The sequence below is a fragment of the Doryrhamphus excisus genome, chromosome 7 (genome assembly GCF_030265055.1).
Source record: "Doryrhamphus excisus isolate RoL2022-K1 chromosome 7, RoL_Dexc_1.0, whole genome shotgun sequence".
In the NCBI taxonomy this organism is placed as follows: Eukaryota; Metazoa; Chordata; class Actinopteri; order Syngnathiformes; family Syngnathidae; genus Doryrhamphus; species Doryrhamphus excisus.
This window is the reverse complement of record NC_080472.1, coordinates 8,973,362-8,989,117: the sequence shown is the minus strand read 5'-3', so window position 1 is coordinate 8,989,117 and position 15,756 is coordinate 8,973,362. Positions and strand designations below refer to the sequence as shown.

The 15,756-nt window shown below is 41.6% G+C and overlaps 1 protein-coding gene across 4 annotated transcripts in view; it reads left to right on the top strand.

Moving 5' to 3' along the window:
• The window catches only part of cadm1a (cell adhesion molecule 1a), a 430,900-nt gene that overhangs the window by 349,592 nt on the left and 65,552 nt on the right, over positions 1–15,756 (top strand). For all 4 annotated transcript variants that reach the window (XM_058078784.1, XM_058078783.1, XM_058078782.1 and 1 more), the window contains 2 exons: positions 7,127–7,273; positions 15,535–15,687. In XM_058078784.1, coding sequence (XP_057934767.1) covers positions 7,127–7,273; positions 15,535–15,687 — 300 coding nt within the window. The remainder of the gene's footprint in view (positions 1–7,126; positions 7,274–15,534; positions 15,688–15,756) is intronic.

The window sequence follows — 15,756 nt, the reverse complement described above, 5'->3', positions numbered from 1 at the left end:
GTCAGACATTCCCTGAGCAGCTCCCTAGGGAGGTGTCCGGGACCTCATGTTGAGAAAATAATTTTGAGAAAATACGGAAAAAAAGCATTATGTTACATTTTTAAACATGAAAGGGATATATGGAATATGGGGGAAATATGCATTTAAATGTTGTAATAATAAAAAAGGAGTAAAACATTGACAGGTTGAAAATATATTCATTCATTCATTCATTCATTCATTTTCTACCGCTTTTCCTCACGAGGGTCGCGGGGGTGCTGGAGCCTATCCCAGCTGTCTTCGGGCGTGAGGCGGGGTACACCCTGGACTGGTCGCCAGCCAATCACAGGGCACATATAGACAAACAACCATTCGCACTCACATTCATACCTGGACAATCATTATGGACAATTTGGAGTGGCCAATTAACCTAGCATGTTTTTGGAATGTGGGAGGAAACCGGAGTACCCGGAGAAAACCCACGCATGCACGGGGAGAACATGCAAACTCCACACAGAGATGGCCGAGGGTGGGAATTGAACCCTGGTCTTATATAAATATATAATATTGTTATTGTTAATTATAATATAGAATTAGGTAATACCTCTAACAACTCCTGTATTGGATATCCAAGAGCAGCATTTCCCAAACTAACGTTCCAGACCCAAAATGGGTCACATTTTTATTGGAACCTACACAGGGCCTGGATTAAAAAAAAAACTAAACTAACTAAAGCCCAGTTGAAAAATACCTAGAATTTACATTTTCCACTATTGGATCTTAATGAGTTTTTAAGTAGAGCTACAATATGCAAACGCAGGAAGGGGGCGTGAGATAAAAAGCACTTTGAAAAAGTAATTGAAAACAACAATTAAAGCGTTTTATTGACTGATCAAAAGTTTTAGACCATCGCTCAAAAAATTACTAAAAACTGCTCAGTGGTACTCAGTAATGAGTAGCACCATCGTTCTTGTTAATCACTTCAATACTTGTATTGGACATGCTTAATGCAAGTGTTTCCAGGAGAAACATTGGAACATTGCTCCAAGTGGTGAAGATGGCTTCACCAAGGGCATCAACTGTCTGGAACTGATGGCCTTGTTCATAAACCTCCCTTACCATCCATCCCCACCTTTTCTCCACCTTTCAATGTCCCATGTTTGATGCTCCCTTCAAGTTCAAACAGTTTTGTGGCATTGAAGGAGGCGAGGTCTTTGAATTAGTTTTTTGTTTTTGAAGCCCTTTTTTCCCCGCAGATGTCATCTTATGGTTATTGTGCTAAGCAAGAGCCTTCATTTGGGTCAAGGTCTGCAGATTTTGGCTTTTATACCTTTTGATCAGCTGAAAAACAACCTATTATTATTATTTTTATAATTTTCTTTAATTAATTTTATTATTTAATTTTAATTTAATAGCAATTTTTCAACAAGATTTTGATCAGGTCTGTATAATTGGGTATGTGATGGTAATGGTTTAATTTCATTTGAACATGCATCAGATTACAATTGAGTGCATCCCATAATCAGTTCCCAGTTCCACATGTCCAAAAGGAGTAGGAAGAAGCAAAGTTTATTAAATCCTACCCCTCCATCTGGTACTTTTACAATCACTAACTGTTACATTTGTTCACTTCCTGCTTTCCATAATACAGTTTAAGGTTTATGTCATTGTGTATTGCAGTACACGGTGACAAAAAGCCAACGTTTGAGTTGTGTATTCCAACAAATGGTGAGAAATCAGAGACGTTTCAATTTATTTTTCATTCCTCAATGCAACAGCTTTGCCAGTGGCTTCATCCTACCAGCATCTGAAGATGAGATGAAAGCAGCACACAGTAATAATCCATGCCTTCGAGAGTTCTGTCCCAACAGCATCCCCGTGGCTTGATCAATAAATGAAAGCTGACATATTTAATGCTAATTCAGAGACTGCACGCCGTCCCCCCGCGGCGCCTACTGTACATCATTGGGATGATTAACTATACAGTGGGAGAATGAAGGGTTTGCTATCTAAATTCAAATGTTTTCATACGAGGAGGAAAAAAAAATAGTATGTTATGTTCAAGTACAGTATGTTGTTTGATCCAAATACCGTTTACATATGTCCGAATGAGGAAAATAACCCAATGCACCGTTTTTTTTTGTTTTTGGTTCTAATTGTACGGAAAGTTTTCATCTCTGGTAATAATTCCGTTCTCTTTGAACTGAAAAACGTTTACACGTGAACAAATATGGAAAACACAAAAATAAGCGATGCATATATTGAATGATGAAAACACAAATCAAATCAAATTTTTTCACGTTAGTAGGTAACACAAAACACCCAAACATGAGATTTTTTTGTCATTGAAATTGTTCAGGAAGTTTTCATCTGTGGTAAAAATTCAGTTCTTTTTGATCTGATTACCGTTTAAATGCGGACAAATGGGTAAAACACAAAAATAAGTGAGTTCCTTTCTTTCAGATGGCAACAACCGGGCAAACAATCACACAAGTTGATGACGCCGGCGGGAAAAAAGCAAGACAATTATTTTCTGTGCATTCCTGCGCTTAAGCAACATGTTACTTTAAAATGTCAAGCGAGGAACTTTAATAGCATGTAAACAGAGGAAGCGGCATGACAATAAATGTGGATTAGAGTAACAGCATGTCTAATTAGGGTGAGGCGTGAACGGCTGCAAGGCGATTGGATAAATAAAAATGTAAAGTGTTGTTTTTCTACTGCCAAGAGTAAAAAAACAAAGACTGACAGACTGACACAAGGATTAGTTTGCTATTTCCAGCAGGTCTTTCATCCTTCAATCCGCGGTACAAGTGGTTTGTTATGTGTAACGCAAACTAGCCTCCTCCCGGCCGGGATGGCTTGCCAAAAGCAGTTTGAGGCCACTGACACAGTGCCTTTAATTTCCTAACAAGTGTCTTCCTCACTGTCATGGCGACCATCTGTGTGGCTTAAGTGAATATGCGCGCTCTCCTCAAGGAGCGACACCCGAGCATGCAGCTGTTATAGAACATGGCGGCGCAATCTTGTTAAATTGGAGCCTCGGGCGAAGCGCCGCACACAACTCGTCGACTCCTCGACTTTGGTTTTGTTTTGGTTCGCTTTGACTTTTCGACACAGGCAGGCCAGCGGGCTGACGTCTTTGACCCTCTTCAGCGCCTCAGGTCAGATTTTTACTGGCCTTTTTGGGGGAGGGGCAACTGTGAAATGTCAGAGGAGCAGTAGCTACTGGATAAACTCTTCAAAGGGCACGCAGTTTGAACTGGATCTTTTTGTATTCGTCACACCGTCAAATGTTTGATAGTCAGCGTTGTTTATCCTTGCAAGGAGGAAAATAACCGGGGGCAGTCAGCAGTATATATTATATACGTATATATGTATTAGGGATCACGGTTTTATGCTGCCGATACCGATACCGATCAGACATGAGTGAAATCGCCCCATACCGATACTAATACCGATCACATAGGTGAAGTGTAAATGTTGAACTGTACTACTGGCTATATTAGGGATCACCAAGGCAACTCATTTTTGTAACATTTATTGTCATAGCTTATTAAGCCAAGTGAGTATGCTTGTTTTATCAGAACATGAACAAAATGTTGGTGTCCACAACATTTTGGATTTCACAATGCATTTACTTCGATTCTTCTCACATTATTAACCGAAAACCTGAATGAAGAGAAGGTTTGCCCTCCTCTGCTAGGCCCATCCAGCCGCATCCGCTGCCTTCTGAACCGCCGATTGCTGCATGCAAACTCACACTCGCTGACGAGAAAGAATTTTTTTTTGACGGTCTTTCCAGTTGCTGCCTCGACATGTTTAGTAGTTCAGGAGGGTGGTTGGTTCGTGTTTGTGAGGACATGCCATTCCCTACACCAGGGGTGCTCACACTTTTTCAGCATGCGAGCTACTTTTAAAATGACCGAGTCAAAATGATCTACCCACTACAAAAATGCAAAACATCTATTTATTTTCAAATGTATTGAGGATTATTTGTACGTACAATGTATGTTGATGTACCTTACATAACCAAATGAGCCATTATTGCAAAACACACATAATTAACTATTAACATTTTTTGTAATTACCTGAGTTTACTTTGATGACTTGCACTGAATTGAATCAGCCAGGGATGCATAGTCCGGACAGTAGCTGCTGATAGCCAGGTTAGCCAGATTCTGTTATCATAAGACTCTACCTTAGCTGTGAATGTTTAAGTAGGTACATCCATCCATCCATTTTCTCTGCCGCTTATCATCACCAGGGTCATGGGACTATATGCTGGAGCCTATCCCAGCTGTCTTTGGGCACGAGGTCGTGGACACCCTGGGCAGGTTGTCAGCCAATCGCAGGGTGGCTATGAACAAGCAACCATTTACACTTACGTACATTCGTACTTATGGACAGCTAAGAGTCGCCAATGAGCCGAACTTGTACTGTAAGTTGTTGGAATGTGGGAGGAGTACCCGGAGAGAACCCATACACGCACGAGAACAACATGCAAACTCTACACAGGGATGCCCAAGCGGAGATTCGCACTACTTATCTCCATATATATTTGCATATTATAGTGTTTTCATTATAAGGCGTTATGTGTAGACTTTTGTGGAAAACAATGAATTTGTTATATCACAAAATGCTTTGAATAATTTCCGGATTCACTGTGTATTAAGTATTATTTACAAGGTCCTGCTTTTGTGTTTATTTTGCTACTAATCCACCTTTCCAGGAAGTGTGTTTCTTGTACAATGTGCGTTAAAACCTTGTCAGACTGTTTTGAACCTTGTGCACCGCTTGAACATAAAACATGGAGCAATAAAAGGATGCCACGAGTAAAAATTTGGGGTTAAAATAAGTAGTTTGGCGTTCCCGTGTTCCATTTTTACCTGTCTGCGTGACAAGGCTTCGCCTGTTTTCTAATGGACGGAGGTAAAGTGGCAGTTGGGCTAACAGGCTGTGACTAAAGCGACTTACAAAAAGCCAAAGTGATGCACTCCTGAATGTGCGGGATGCTGCAGCTCTGCTAAATCACTTTAGCTGCCATTGACAGCTTGTCCAATATGCTTACACTAACAGCAAAAAAAGCCTGCCAGGCTTCCCAATTTGCCACCTCTGTGTCAAAAATACGAGCTGATGCTGAGGCTGTGCCGTCTCCTGACAGCGTCTTTGACGACGACGGCGGCGGCTAGGGGAGGGGGGGCTGGGCACACCGTTGTTGACCATTAATTAGCGTCCGCACACTGCCTTGGTCCTGTCACCGTTGTTTATGTGTTTTTTTTTGCAACCATCACGACACGCTTAACGGTAGCAGACACCCAGCGGCAACCTTCAGCTTTGAAAAGCATTTTGTAGTTTATTAGCATATTATCATAACCAGATGCCCACCCTGCCGCCCACCTCCTTGTGGAAGAATGACTTCCAAGTGCTGAATATTAAAGAGCAGCCAGGCTCATTTATTTAGCGCCGTGTTTGGCCCGCTGAGGGACACTGATTTGAATCTCGTTTGTTAAGCTGTCTATCCTTATCTGTCAGCATCAGAGGATGCAATTGCTCCTTTCCTTCCCTCGCCCTCGCCCCCTCGTCTCCCAAACAGAAGAGATGCTTAGACGTACTCGGCGACCAACGAATGCTAATTGACGCTTGACGATTTGCACCTCGTTAGCATTCATAGTAGTGTTCTTCTCGAGGAACGGTATTATAGCTTGGATATACAGGTGGGCCTCGGTCTACGGTGGTCCGCAGTTACGTATACTCACCCATGAATTAAATACGATACTTACTTTGGGTCGGTAAAAGCCAAAAATGTCCATGTTTTTCCCAGTGCGCCACATTGTGACAAATTAAAGAATATCAATATGTCAATATGCTAAGAAGTTGTACAGTATATACTGCATATATTAAGATAAAACTGCTAAAACACAGCTTTGTGTTATCCATGAAAAAGCACATAATTTGTATTAATGTTTGTCTTTTTTCTCCCAATTTTACTGGTGTTGTTTTGTTGTTTTCCAGAATAATTCAGCTTTCATTTTACATCACCTTTGTAAATCTTCATCTTTCATTTTATTCCCATAATATTTTGACTTTATTCCCATTAATATTGTAACTTTTACCCAGCTAATTTTCCAAAAATTACAACTTCATGTTGTCTTGTTTGTTTCATTTCTTCATTACTTACTTTATGCTACTAAAATGTTTCACCGATCTACTGATCTCATCCCACAGTACTGAATCCACTGAATTGTTCTTCCTCTGGGTTGCTTCTGACCAATTACGCCAAAACATTTTCTTTGTGTTCAGTCTTTCTCGGTTGTCTCTCAGTTGATTCAGTTTCAGTTCATTGTTTTCAGGGGTACAGGTGGCGCATATGCAGTAATCACTTGGGGTTAATTGGTTCCAGACCCCATCGGAAAAACTGAATTTCTGTAGTAGGATTTATTTATGAATGAATATTTTCATAGTTTTCCATAGGCCTTTTTAGCATTATTAGAGCACTATGGATATGAAATAACACCCCTACAGTCAACTTTACACTTGTATTACCCAATATGGTAGACATGGGGGTTCAGACTTCTTAACATGGGTGTGGGCGCATCTTTTTATTGGGGATTATTCAAACCTGCGTAAAAGCCTGTTGTTTTGGCAATCAAGTCTGGTGCTTGTGTGTCTCATCAAACATTGTAGTAACATGACTTTGTGGCTTTGTGGCCAGTGTGGAATACTACATCTCATCACATCTTTGAGTGTGTCTTCTGACTGCCTGTGTTTGTATTTCACTTCATTTTAGCCATTGTATGCTTGAATTGGCTTCAATTAAGCAAATAATGCGTAAAAACTGAAGCACTGTACCTCATTGCTGGGACGAGTGTCCTGGTTTTTGGTTATGAAAATACAGTCACCCTGGGTAAGAGTGGCTTGTAAACACCAACACATCACTTAACACTGTGTAACATGGAAGAGTCTCACACCTGAAAGCTGAGTAGCGGAAACCGACACGTGTCTACCGGAGTTCGTGTAGTCAATACGAGCTTGTCATTTTTCATTGGTCACGCTTTCAACCCTGCAAACCATCCAGTCTTTTCTTTATTGGTGCATCATTTGCCTGAACTGAGTTGCTGACGGTTGTGTTTTCTCTTACCTGCAGTGGTGAGTCAGAACCTTGTGACGGACAACGTGTCGGTGGTGGAGGGCGAGATGGCCATCATCAGTTGTCGGGTGAAGAACAACGACGACTCGGTCATCCAGCTCCTCAACCCCAACAGACAGACCATCTACTTCAGAGACATGCGGCGTGAGTAGCGCCCCAAGCTGGGGAACTTTTCTGCCATTCTCATTCGGGTTTTAATTAAACAGCAGGGAAGAAAAAAAAAAGCCATTTTGCGAATGTGAGTTGCACTCGTGGAAATAAACAAACTTCAATCAGCTGAGCGAGCCGCTGCTTCCACATTGGCTCTTCCAATTATGAGGCAGTGTTTGTTTGCTGTTACATTGGAGTTAAAATTGGCTGTTGCACTGACACAACGTCTTAAAAGTAGGCAGGCCAAAGGTGAAAGAAAGGCCTGCAAATGAACACAAGCACATAATGTGCAGTGGAGTCACTTTGCAGGCAGCAGTTATGTTGCACGCCGTTAATTAATATGCTCTCGTGTTGCTTTCACTTGCATTAAGTTTGACCCACATGTCGGTGGCGGGATTAACACGGAATGAGGTTAATGCAATCCACCAAACAAGTTTCTGTTCCGGCGCGTCCGCTTGTAATAGAAGCCAGCTCATATCCCCTAAACATTTAATGACCTGTTCTGTTTATTCTTATCCCGCCCAATTATGGTGTCACAGCTCTCTTATTAGCGCTGATCAGCTTGACACGCCGAGCATGCTCGCCTCTCTCTTTCTCTGTTTGCTTTGCCTTCTTTTTTAATTGATTCAAGGCTTCAGAATGAATTGCAGCTTCAGCTTCGTGAGGATAAAGTGTTTCACGGAGCGATCAGCTCCATTTTGTAGATGTCCAAATGTAGTGACTTTTGTTTTTCTGTCCTATCGTTTTCCAGCGTGGGTCACCTGGTAAAAAATGAAAAGGGACACTTTGATGTGTATTGTATATATATTTCAAGAAAAAAAATGCATCTCAGCTCTGTGGTAGAGGTGAACAAAGGTTGCCTACCACCACGGTTGTTGGTGTCAATGTTTTGTTTTTGTTTTGATTTTTTTTAACTTTGTGCGAATTAGGCACCCCGTTGGTTATTTGCATATGCAGACCACGCACACGGCGGCGATGGTAGCCTCTGCGGTTAATTGAATAGAATCACAAATGGGAGTGTTTATGCTGTATTGTACATGCAACATTGTAATGAGTACATCTTTTATAGTTTATATGTATTACCACTGCCAGGAGTACTACATTTGCACTTTCTGAATGAATTCCACTGCCTGTATTTGCAAATGTGGAACACAAAAGCCAAATAAAATACAAAGAGAAGCACAACCTCTTCAGTGGGGGGGACTGAAGAGTTGCAAAATAAGCTTTAATGGCCGCAGCGAGAAGCTGCTTGACGGGCGGATGGCGGTAAGAAGGTAATGAGCCCTACCCCGCCCTGACTCGCCCCTCTCTTGACAGCCCATAATAAAACTCTGATGTGCTCCTCTCAAAAAGTAGTGGCAGCCTGCTAATCACAATTGATTGCAGCCACTTAGACGCTCTCGCTGAAAGGGAGGGCAGGCATCGCCTCAGCCGCAACGTGACGGCGATAAAGCAGAATATAAGCCATAGTAGCTGTTAGCCTAAAAGGAGGTTTATTGATCCAAATGTGGCTTGCAGTGGAGCCGAGTGGGCTTGCGTGTTGGCCACACAGTGAGGAGATTGGGTCGGTTGTGTTGACCTAATATTATTTATTTGAATATATTTGAACTAATATTCAAATGTGTATCTATATCTGTATATATATATATATATATATACGTCTGTATATATATATATGTATATATATATATATATACGTCTGTATATATATATGTATATATATATACATCTATATATATATATATATATAATTTATATGTATATATATATACACACACACATATATATATATATATACATATATATATATATATATATATATATATATATATATATATATATATATATATATATATATATATATATATATATATATATATATATATATATATATATATGCTTGCTGACTGTATTTAAAAAAAAGGCCCAAAGTTCCCAAATTGATATCCCTTTACATAAAATTTGGTATAAATATTGTTGCAGTTGCACATTGAATTGTTTACCACAAAGGTATTTCCCCTACTTGTTATAGTTAAAACTTTTTTCCATCTGCAATTAAATGTGATTAATTGTGAGTTAACTATGGACAAAATGCGATTAATCGTGATCAAATATTTTAATCTATTGACAGCCCTAAAAAATATATATATAATAATTTTTTTCTTAAATTAAAATTCAATAAAAAAAAATTTCCCCACTTCTCCTTTATAATTTGACCATGACTGTCAGCAACATTTCAGCGGGGATGATGATAACAACCATTCGCGCAAGCTATTTTCGGCAGCAGTGTGACAGCCCGGCCACCTTTGGCGTGATTAAGTGTGTTTGTGGGAAATGAGAGCACTCTGTCACGCACCTGTACATTCAATCCATTTCCTATTTACTGTTGTGCGGACATGTAATGTAATGTAATGTAGTGAACAGGAGGTTGGGAGTGTACAACGAGCCTATTCATGTTTGCAGGGACATGCAGGGAGGTGGGTGTGGGTGTATTTTTTTTCCAATAAATCAATGAATTCTCGGAATAAAGAAAATCTGAATAAAAATACGGTGACAGTGACTCGGGTGGTAGAGAAGGTCATACAGAAACCCGCCTTGTCTCCAGTGCTGCCCGTACCGGTGTCTTGAATGTCAGTGAATGTTTGGTGGCGGTCAGAGAGGCCGTGGCCGCAAATTGGTTGCCAGTCTACCCAAGGGCAGCTGCGACTACAGATGTTGCCAATGTGTGACCGAGGAGCGCTTTGGGCAATGTTCCGCCAAATTTTTCAAGTGTCTGAGCATCCATACAAACGACTTTAGCATTCCTTAGACCTCTGTGACTGCCACCGAATGTGCACAATGTCGTATCACACCTGTCCAAAACCTGACAACGTGAGGTAGCCCAACTTCCATTTTGTGGTGTTTTGTCTACGAATGTGCTCATTTTCCATGTTTAGCATTGGCTGGACAGCTTCATCGTTGTGTTGCATGCTTGCTGTCGACTGTGAGTTAGAATTGAGTTAGGATGCAAAATGATAGCGAATAGATTGTGGTGTATTTATTTCAGTTACAGTTCATGTTGGATTGTCCACCAAGAACGCTGGCGCAGGAACATTGCCTTTGGGTACCTTAAAAGGTGCTACAGGATATAATCTAGCTAATTATTATTATTACTTTTTCCAGAATAAGGCACACGTACTTCCACAACCACACAACCAAGGCATGTGCCAAAACAACTGCAAGCACCTGCAGTGGAAATTTCCACAGGTGGAAATCAGAGGAAATCCAGTATTTCAGTCTTCATTGGGAACCTGTTAGGTCTGCGGTTCTACTTTGGTGAGAAACCCATATCTACATCTACATATCTACATCAGAGAAACCAGTCAAGAACCTTGGGCCACCAATCTTGGGCCACCATCATGGTTTCAGAACAAGTGGACATGCCTAAGCAGGACACCCTCAGTGGACTGGAGATTATCAAGAAGTCCTCAGTTTGGGGCGCTGCACATGCTGATGTGGATCCTTGACTTTTATTCAAAGGATGCGAATAGGTTGCAAAACTAAAGAGGTTGGTTGTTCAGCTCGTTTGTCTAACAGTTGTTGGGATTCCTCAGATACCTCAGCAATGTCGGGCTGTATAGAAGAGGCATCCTGGAGCTTACAGCCGCCAGCCTTCCAGGGTCGGGATTGAAACCGACCCTGTGACCCCTACCCTGGTGACCGGAAAGAAATGAACCCCAGCTGCAGTCATAGAGCAGGCAAAGTCAGATCTCAGGCACAGATAAATGTTTGGCCTTGTTCAACAAGGTACAGGAGTTCTTGGCCTATGGCCTAAGGAACGTCCTGGAAAAGGGCAGCGACAGTTTAGCGCCAACATCTGGTCGGCGATGACATGTGGCAAGGGCAAGGCTGTCTCACAAGACAATGAAGGACAGTGGATGAGATAGGAGGGAGTTGAGAGGAGAACTTTCTCCTGACGGGACTTTACCGGCAAGTCCACCATCAGGATGCTTAAAGACTTGGGAATCGGAGGCCAAGCCCAACATCCAACCACCATAGCTCTCTCAGGCACAGCAGAAGAAGCTGGAGAGGTGACATCTCCAGGGCTGCGTAGTAACACCAGTGGCATGGAAGTGTCAAAAGCAGTGCGAGGCACAACTGGGACGTCAAGTGTTGCAGATGAGGCCTCTAGAGATGTTACGAAATACCAATGGAGGAGGGTGCCCGCGTGATGACCTCAATGAAGCATGTAACCCACCGCCACCTTCCGCATCCCCGTACATCCCCACAGCTCCCAGCGACTCTGATGGATGTGTCGTTATAACACATAAAGTTCATTGAGAGGATTGGTTCCCTCAATACTAAAGAAAATATTTCCTTTATAACCATCATTGACATTTGCTGATGTAGTCCTATTTTTTCTGTTGTTCTGTTGTTTTTGTCTTTATATTGTTCCCCTCTTGTCCCTGCACCCCCCCCCCCCCCCCCTCTGTTTTTTTTCTTTTCTTTTCTATCCCCTCCTGATCCGGGCAGGCCGCTCCAAATTTGCATAATAACAAAACATCAATTAAAGCCAAATAATCCTCCTTATAACAGAGAAGGTGTAGCTTACACTTATGCCCAGCAATCTGTTTACCACGCAAGAGCATTTGGATCAATAATAATAATAATACTATCTGCCTCATCTGCCCCAATGGCTGGACGGGACAAAAACAAAAGTTTCTTTCCTACAGTACCATGCCATGGACAGTAGAAAGTGCAAAACAGTGCAATAGTTAATGCATTTACTTCATTTTTGCTTCACTGATTTTTGCTTCATTAAGTAATATACTGGAGATGGTGGCGGTCATCCAAAAAGTGGAGGGTTGGCCTCCCACTTACTCCATCCCAGTCACTGTTGATGGATTTAGGATGAATTGGATGACAACTGATGCATCATTGATGGATGATATGAAAAGGTGGGCAAATGATAATGATATTGTTTCGCATGGAGTGTTGGTTCTACGGATGGATTGTTTAGTGGTGTTTACTGGTGAGAAGCACTGTGGTATCCAGGAGGAACTCAGGGTCAAAAGAGGAGTCTTGAGAGGAGTGGCTCCGTCAGGAGGCCTCGGACAAGATGTTGGAGGCGTTATGTCTCTCAACTGACCTGAGAACGCCTCGGGAGGAGCTGGAAGAAGCAGCCAAGGAGTGGGGCATCTGAGCTTCTCTGCTTTGGCTGCTGCCCCCGCGGCCTTATGCTGTATAAGTGGCTGGATGGATTCATTCATGGATGGGTTTCTGGCTGGTTGCTTCAATGGTTTATACATGTTCTGTATGGACGGATAGACTGATTGGTCCTTGGATGGATGGATTGTTTGGCGGATGGATCATAGATAGATAATAACACTAGTGGATGGATGAAGGCAATGGAGGATTGGGTGGATGCATTTTTTAAATACATGCAGGTTTTAACTGGTATTGTGTTTACTAAACACACAATAGAAGGACGCAAAGTGTGTGTCAGTCATCTGTATTTTTACATTTTCATTTTCATTTTCGCCTTCATCAGCTCACAAAAACAAAAACAACCCCCAGCACATCAAATAAATTAGAGCCTTCACCAGTTTGGACAGATGTCTCTTATCAAAACACTTTATGAGGCGCCCTCAGTGTCCTCCTGGCGCTAAGACGGAGTAAAAAATAGCACGGGACTAAAGGTCGCCCTACTTTTTGAAAGTCGCAAATCCTCAAAAAGAGGAGTGATGTGTGCTACAGTGACACATCCGTAATGGAAATGTCCGCCTTGTTGCCGGGCGCTCACCTTCCATGTCAACGCAGTGTCCAAACCTGCTGGGGGACCATCATCATGTCCTTGGATATCTTTGACTTGACTCCAGGATTTTTGCGATGCGTTATGTCCCTGCCAACCTTTTTCCGAGCAGTACAGCCTCAATTTCTTTCTTTTGGTGTGTTTATTCTGTTCATGCTTCCACCACAATGCCTCATTTAGAAGTGACACATAAGAGGATTAGGAGATTTGGGAGAAATGCCTTTGTCAAATGGATTAAATCTGATTGGCAAGGACCAAATATTTCCGTCAAATATTAATGGATATGTCCCATTGCTCCAGGGGTAGAAACCATAGAATTTTAATGGTCAAGTTGTGAACACGGGGAAGGGGGACAGCTGTAAAATGTATGGGCCTCCACTTTAAATAGCTACTGAAGCATTAAAATTAACAAAATACAAAATAAGTATAAATTAAATAACTATAAATTAAATATGAAAATATAAGTTGAGCAGAAAATGATATTTTTATATTTTATTATAATGTTAATATTAATTAAAGAATTTATTTTAGTTTAATATTTTTTTTTATTTAGATATCGTCATTTACTTGTGAAAAATGTTCCTCCCAAAATCAGTGTTATTTAAAAAAAATTATTACAAAAAGTGCCTTTGTACAAGTATTCCAGTATAGTGTTCATACCTCCTCTTTGATGCGCTACATCGGACTTCTTCTAATCAGGGAAGTCAAACAATGACATCTGTCTCACGCTAATGTAACCGAGGGAATGGGAACCGTCATTGTTCCAATTCCAACGATGCCCACGGCACAAGTAGGGATGCAACATCGACCAAGGTAGAGCTTCTGAACATTTGAGTCGAGTTCAGCTGTGTTGAGATTCGGTAACGTACATCTGTGCTCTCTCCTGATGCCACGCTAGTCGGTTTAATTGTTTGTTCACACAAAATCGTGAAGGAACACCTCAAGATAAAGGTTCAGATCTAAGATATTTGTCTGGACCATATCTTTTAAATTCAGGTTTTCCAGACTGGTTGAAGGCCTGCACTCCACTAAGGGCCATTCTCGTTATGACAGATCCTCTGTTGCTGAAGAGTGAGCGTTGCTGTCAATCAGGGCTGAATTTCTCAGATGGGTGGGCTTTCATCTTGACCACGCCGTGTCATTGTGCATCACTGAGCGCGCTCAGGTCAGTGAGCAAACAAGGTTGAGGATGAAAGGATGGGTAGAACATGTTCAAACATGTCGTGGGCTTGCAGATTGCTGCTGTTTTACTCAGTTAGATGTTTGGACTAGCAAGTGTCTTTACCGTTTGTTTGCCGTTGCTGCACCCCGTTACATCAGCCATCACTCCTTGTTGGTTTGCTGGGTTGATGCATTTGTATTCCCCGTTCGCTCCTTTGAAGCATTTTTGACACGCTCTTGAATGAAAGACTGCCGGCATTAAAGCCGTCAAATGTTCCTTCTGAGCAAGACAGAAAGCCGCGCGTGTACGGCCCATCGGGTCCTATAGAGCTATAGGATCCACTTTTCATTCAAAACACACACAAAATTCATATTTCTTTTGTCTTATGCGACATTTAAAATGCCTCCACTGCCTACAACTTCGAGCCTGCAGACCAACTGCGGCAGATAAATGCAGATGAATGACGTCAGACCACCAATTAACATATGGAGAAAGGATTATCTAATGAAAAATGAATGTTGTGTTTTTATTCTAAGGAGGAATTTGGTCATGCATTTGTTAATGTATTTCTTCTTAAGGGTTTGACAACACTTTAGTGCTCTTTGAAACGTCCTGTGTGTCTCTTGATGGGCCTTACAAAGTGTTTCCCCGTATGAATCGAAGTTGTCTATTTATTGTCATATTTGGAGTTGGTGGTGGAAATTGGCATTTTAAATTGCTAATGCTAATTGTTTGGGATTTTCAGTGTAAGTTAGCATCGAGTCCAAAGCTTGAAGACACACTATCATTCAATAGGATGCAAAAGTGCTATACAAATGCATACATGGATTCAATTTAGCTAAGTATAATTATAAGAATACACGCAACAATGTTTATATTTTATAATGTTCCTTATACAGTAAAAATGACTAATACATAATACAGAAGAATATTTCAAACACAGTATTAAGAATAGTAAAGATCCAGGGCATATGTAATTGGAAGTCTCAATCAGAGGGTTATTTGAGGATATCAGACTTAAAATGTGATTTACACAAAAATAAGTTTGATAATATATTTATGCTTCAGAGAGCTTGAGGCGAGCACTAAAGTCATTAAGTGAGAAGCATGCGACACCAGCGTATTCAAATGAGGACTGCAGTCAGCCTTATCTGTGCTATTAAGTCAGAGTGAGAGATCCCATTACCAAAAAAGAAAAAAAAAAACGCCAATATTCCTCATCTGATGAAAGAATATAATGAAAATGCCTGGCTTTTATTATGCATGCTTGTTAAACTAAACTCCCTTTTTTTCCATCCTCAGCTCTGAAAGACGCCCGCTTCCAGCTGGTCAACTTCTCCGACAACGAACTGCGGGTGTCGCTGTCCAACGTGTCGCTGTCGGACGAGGGGCGGTACGTGTGTCAGCTCTACACTGACCCGCCGCAGGAAGCCTATGCCGACATCACCGTGCTGGGTGAGAGAGACCACAGGACACGTGGAACAGTGCATGACGCAGCGTGACCCCCCCCCCCCCCCCACCCCC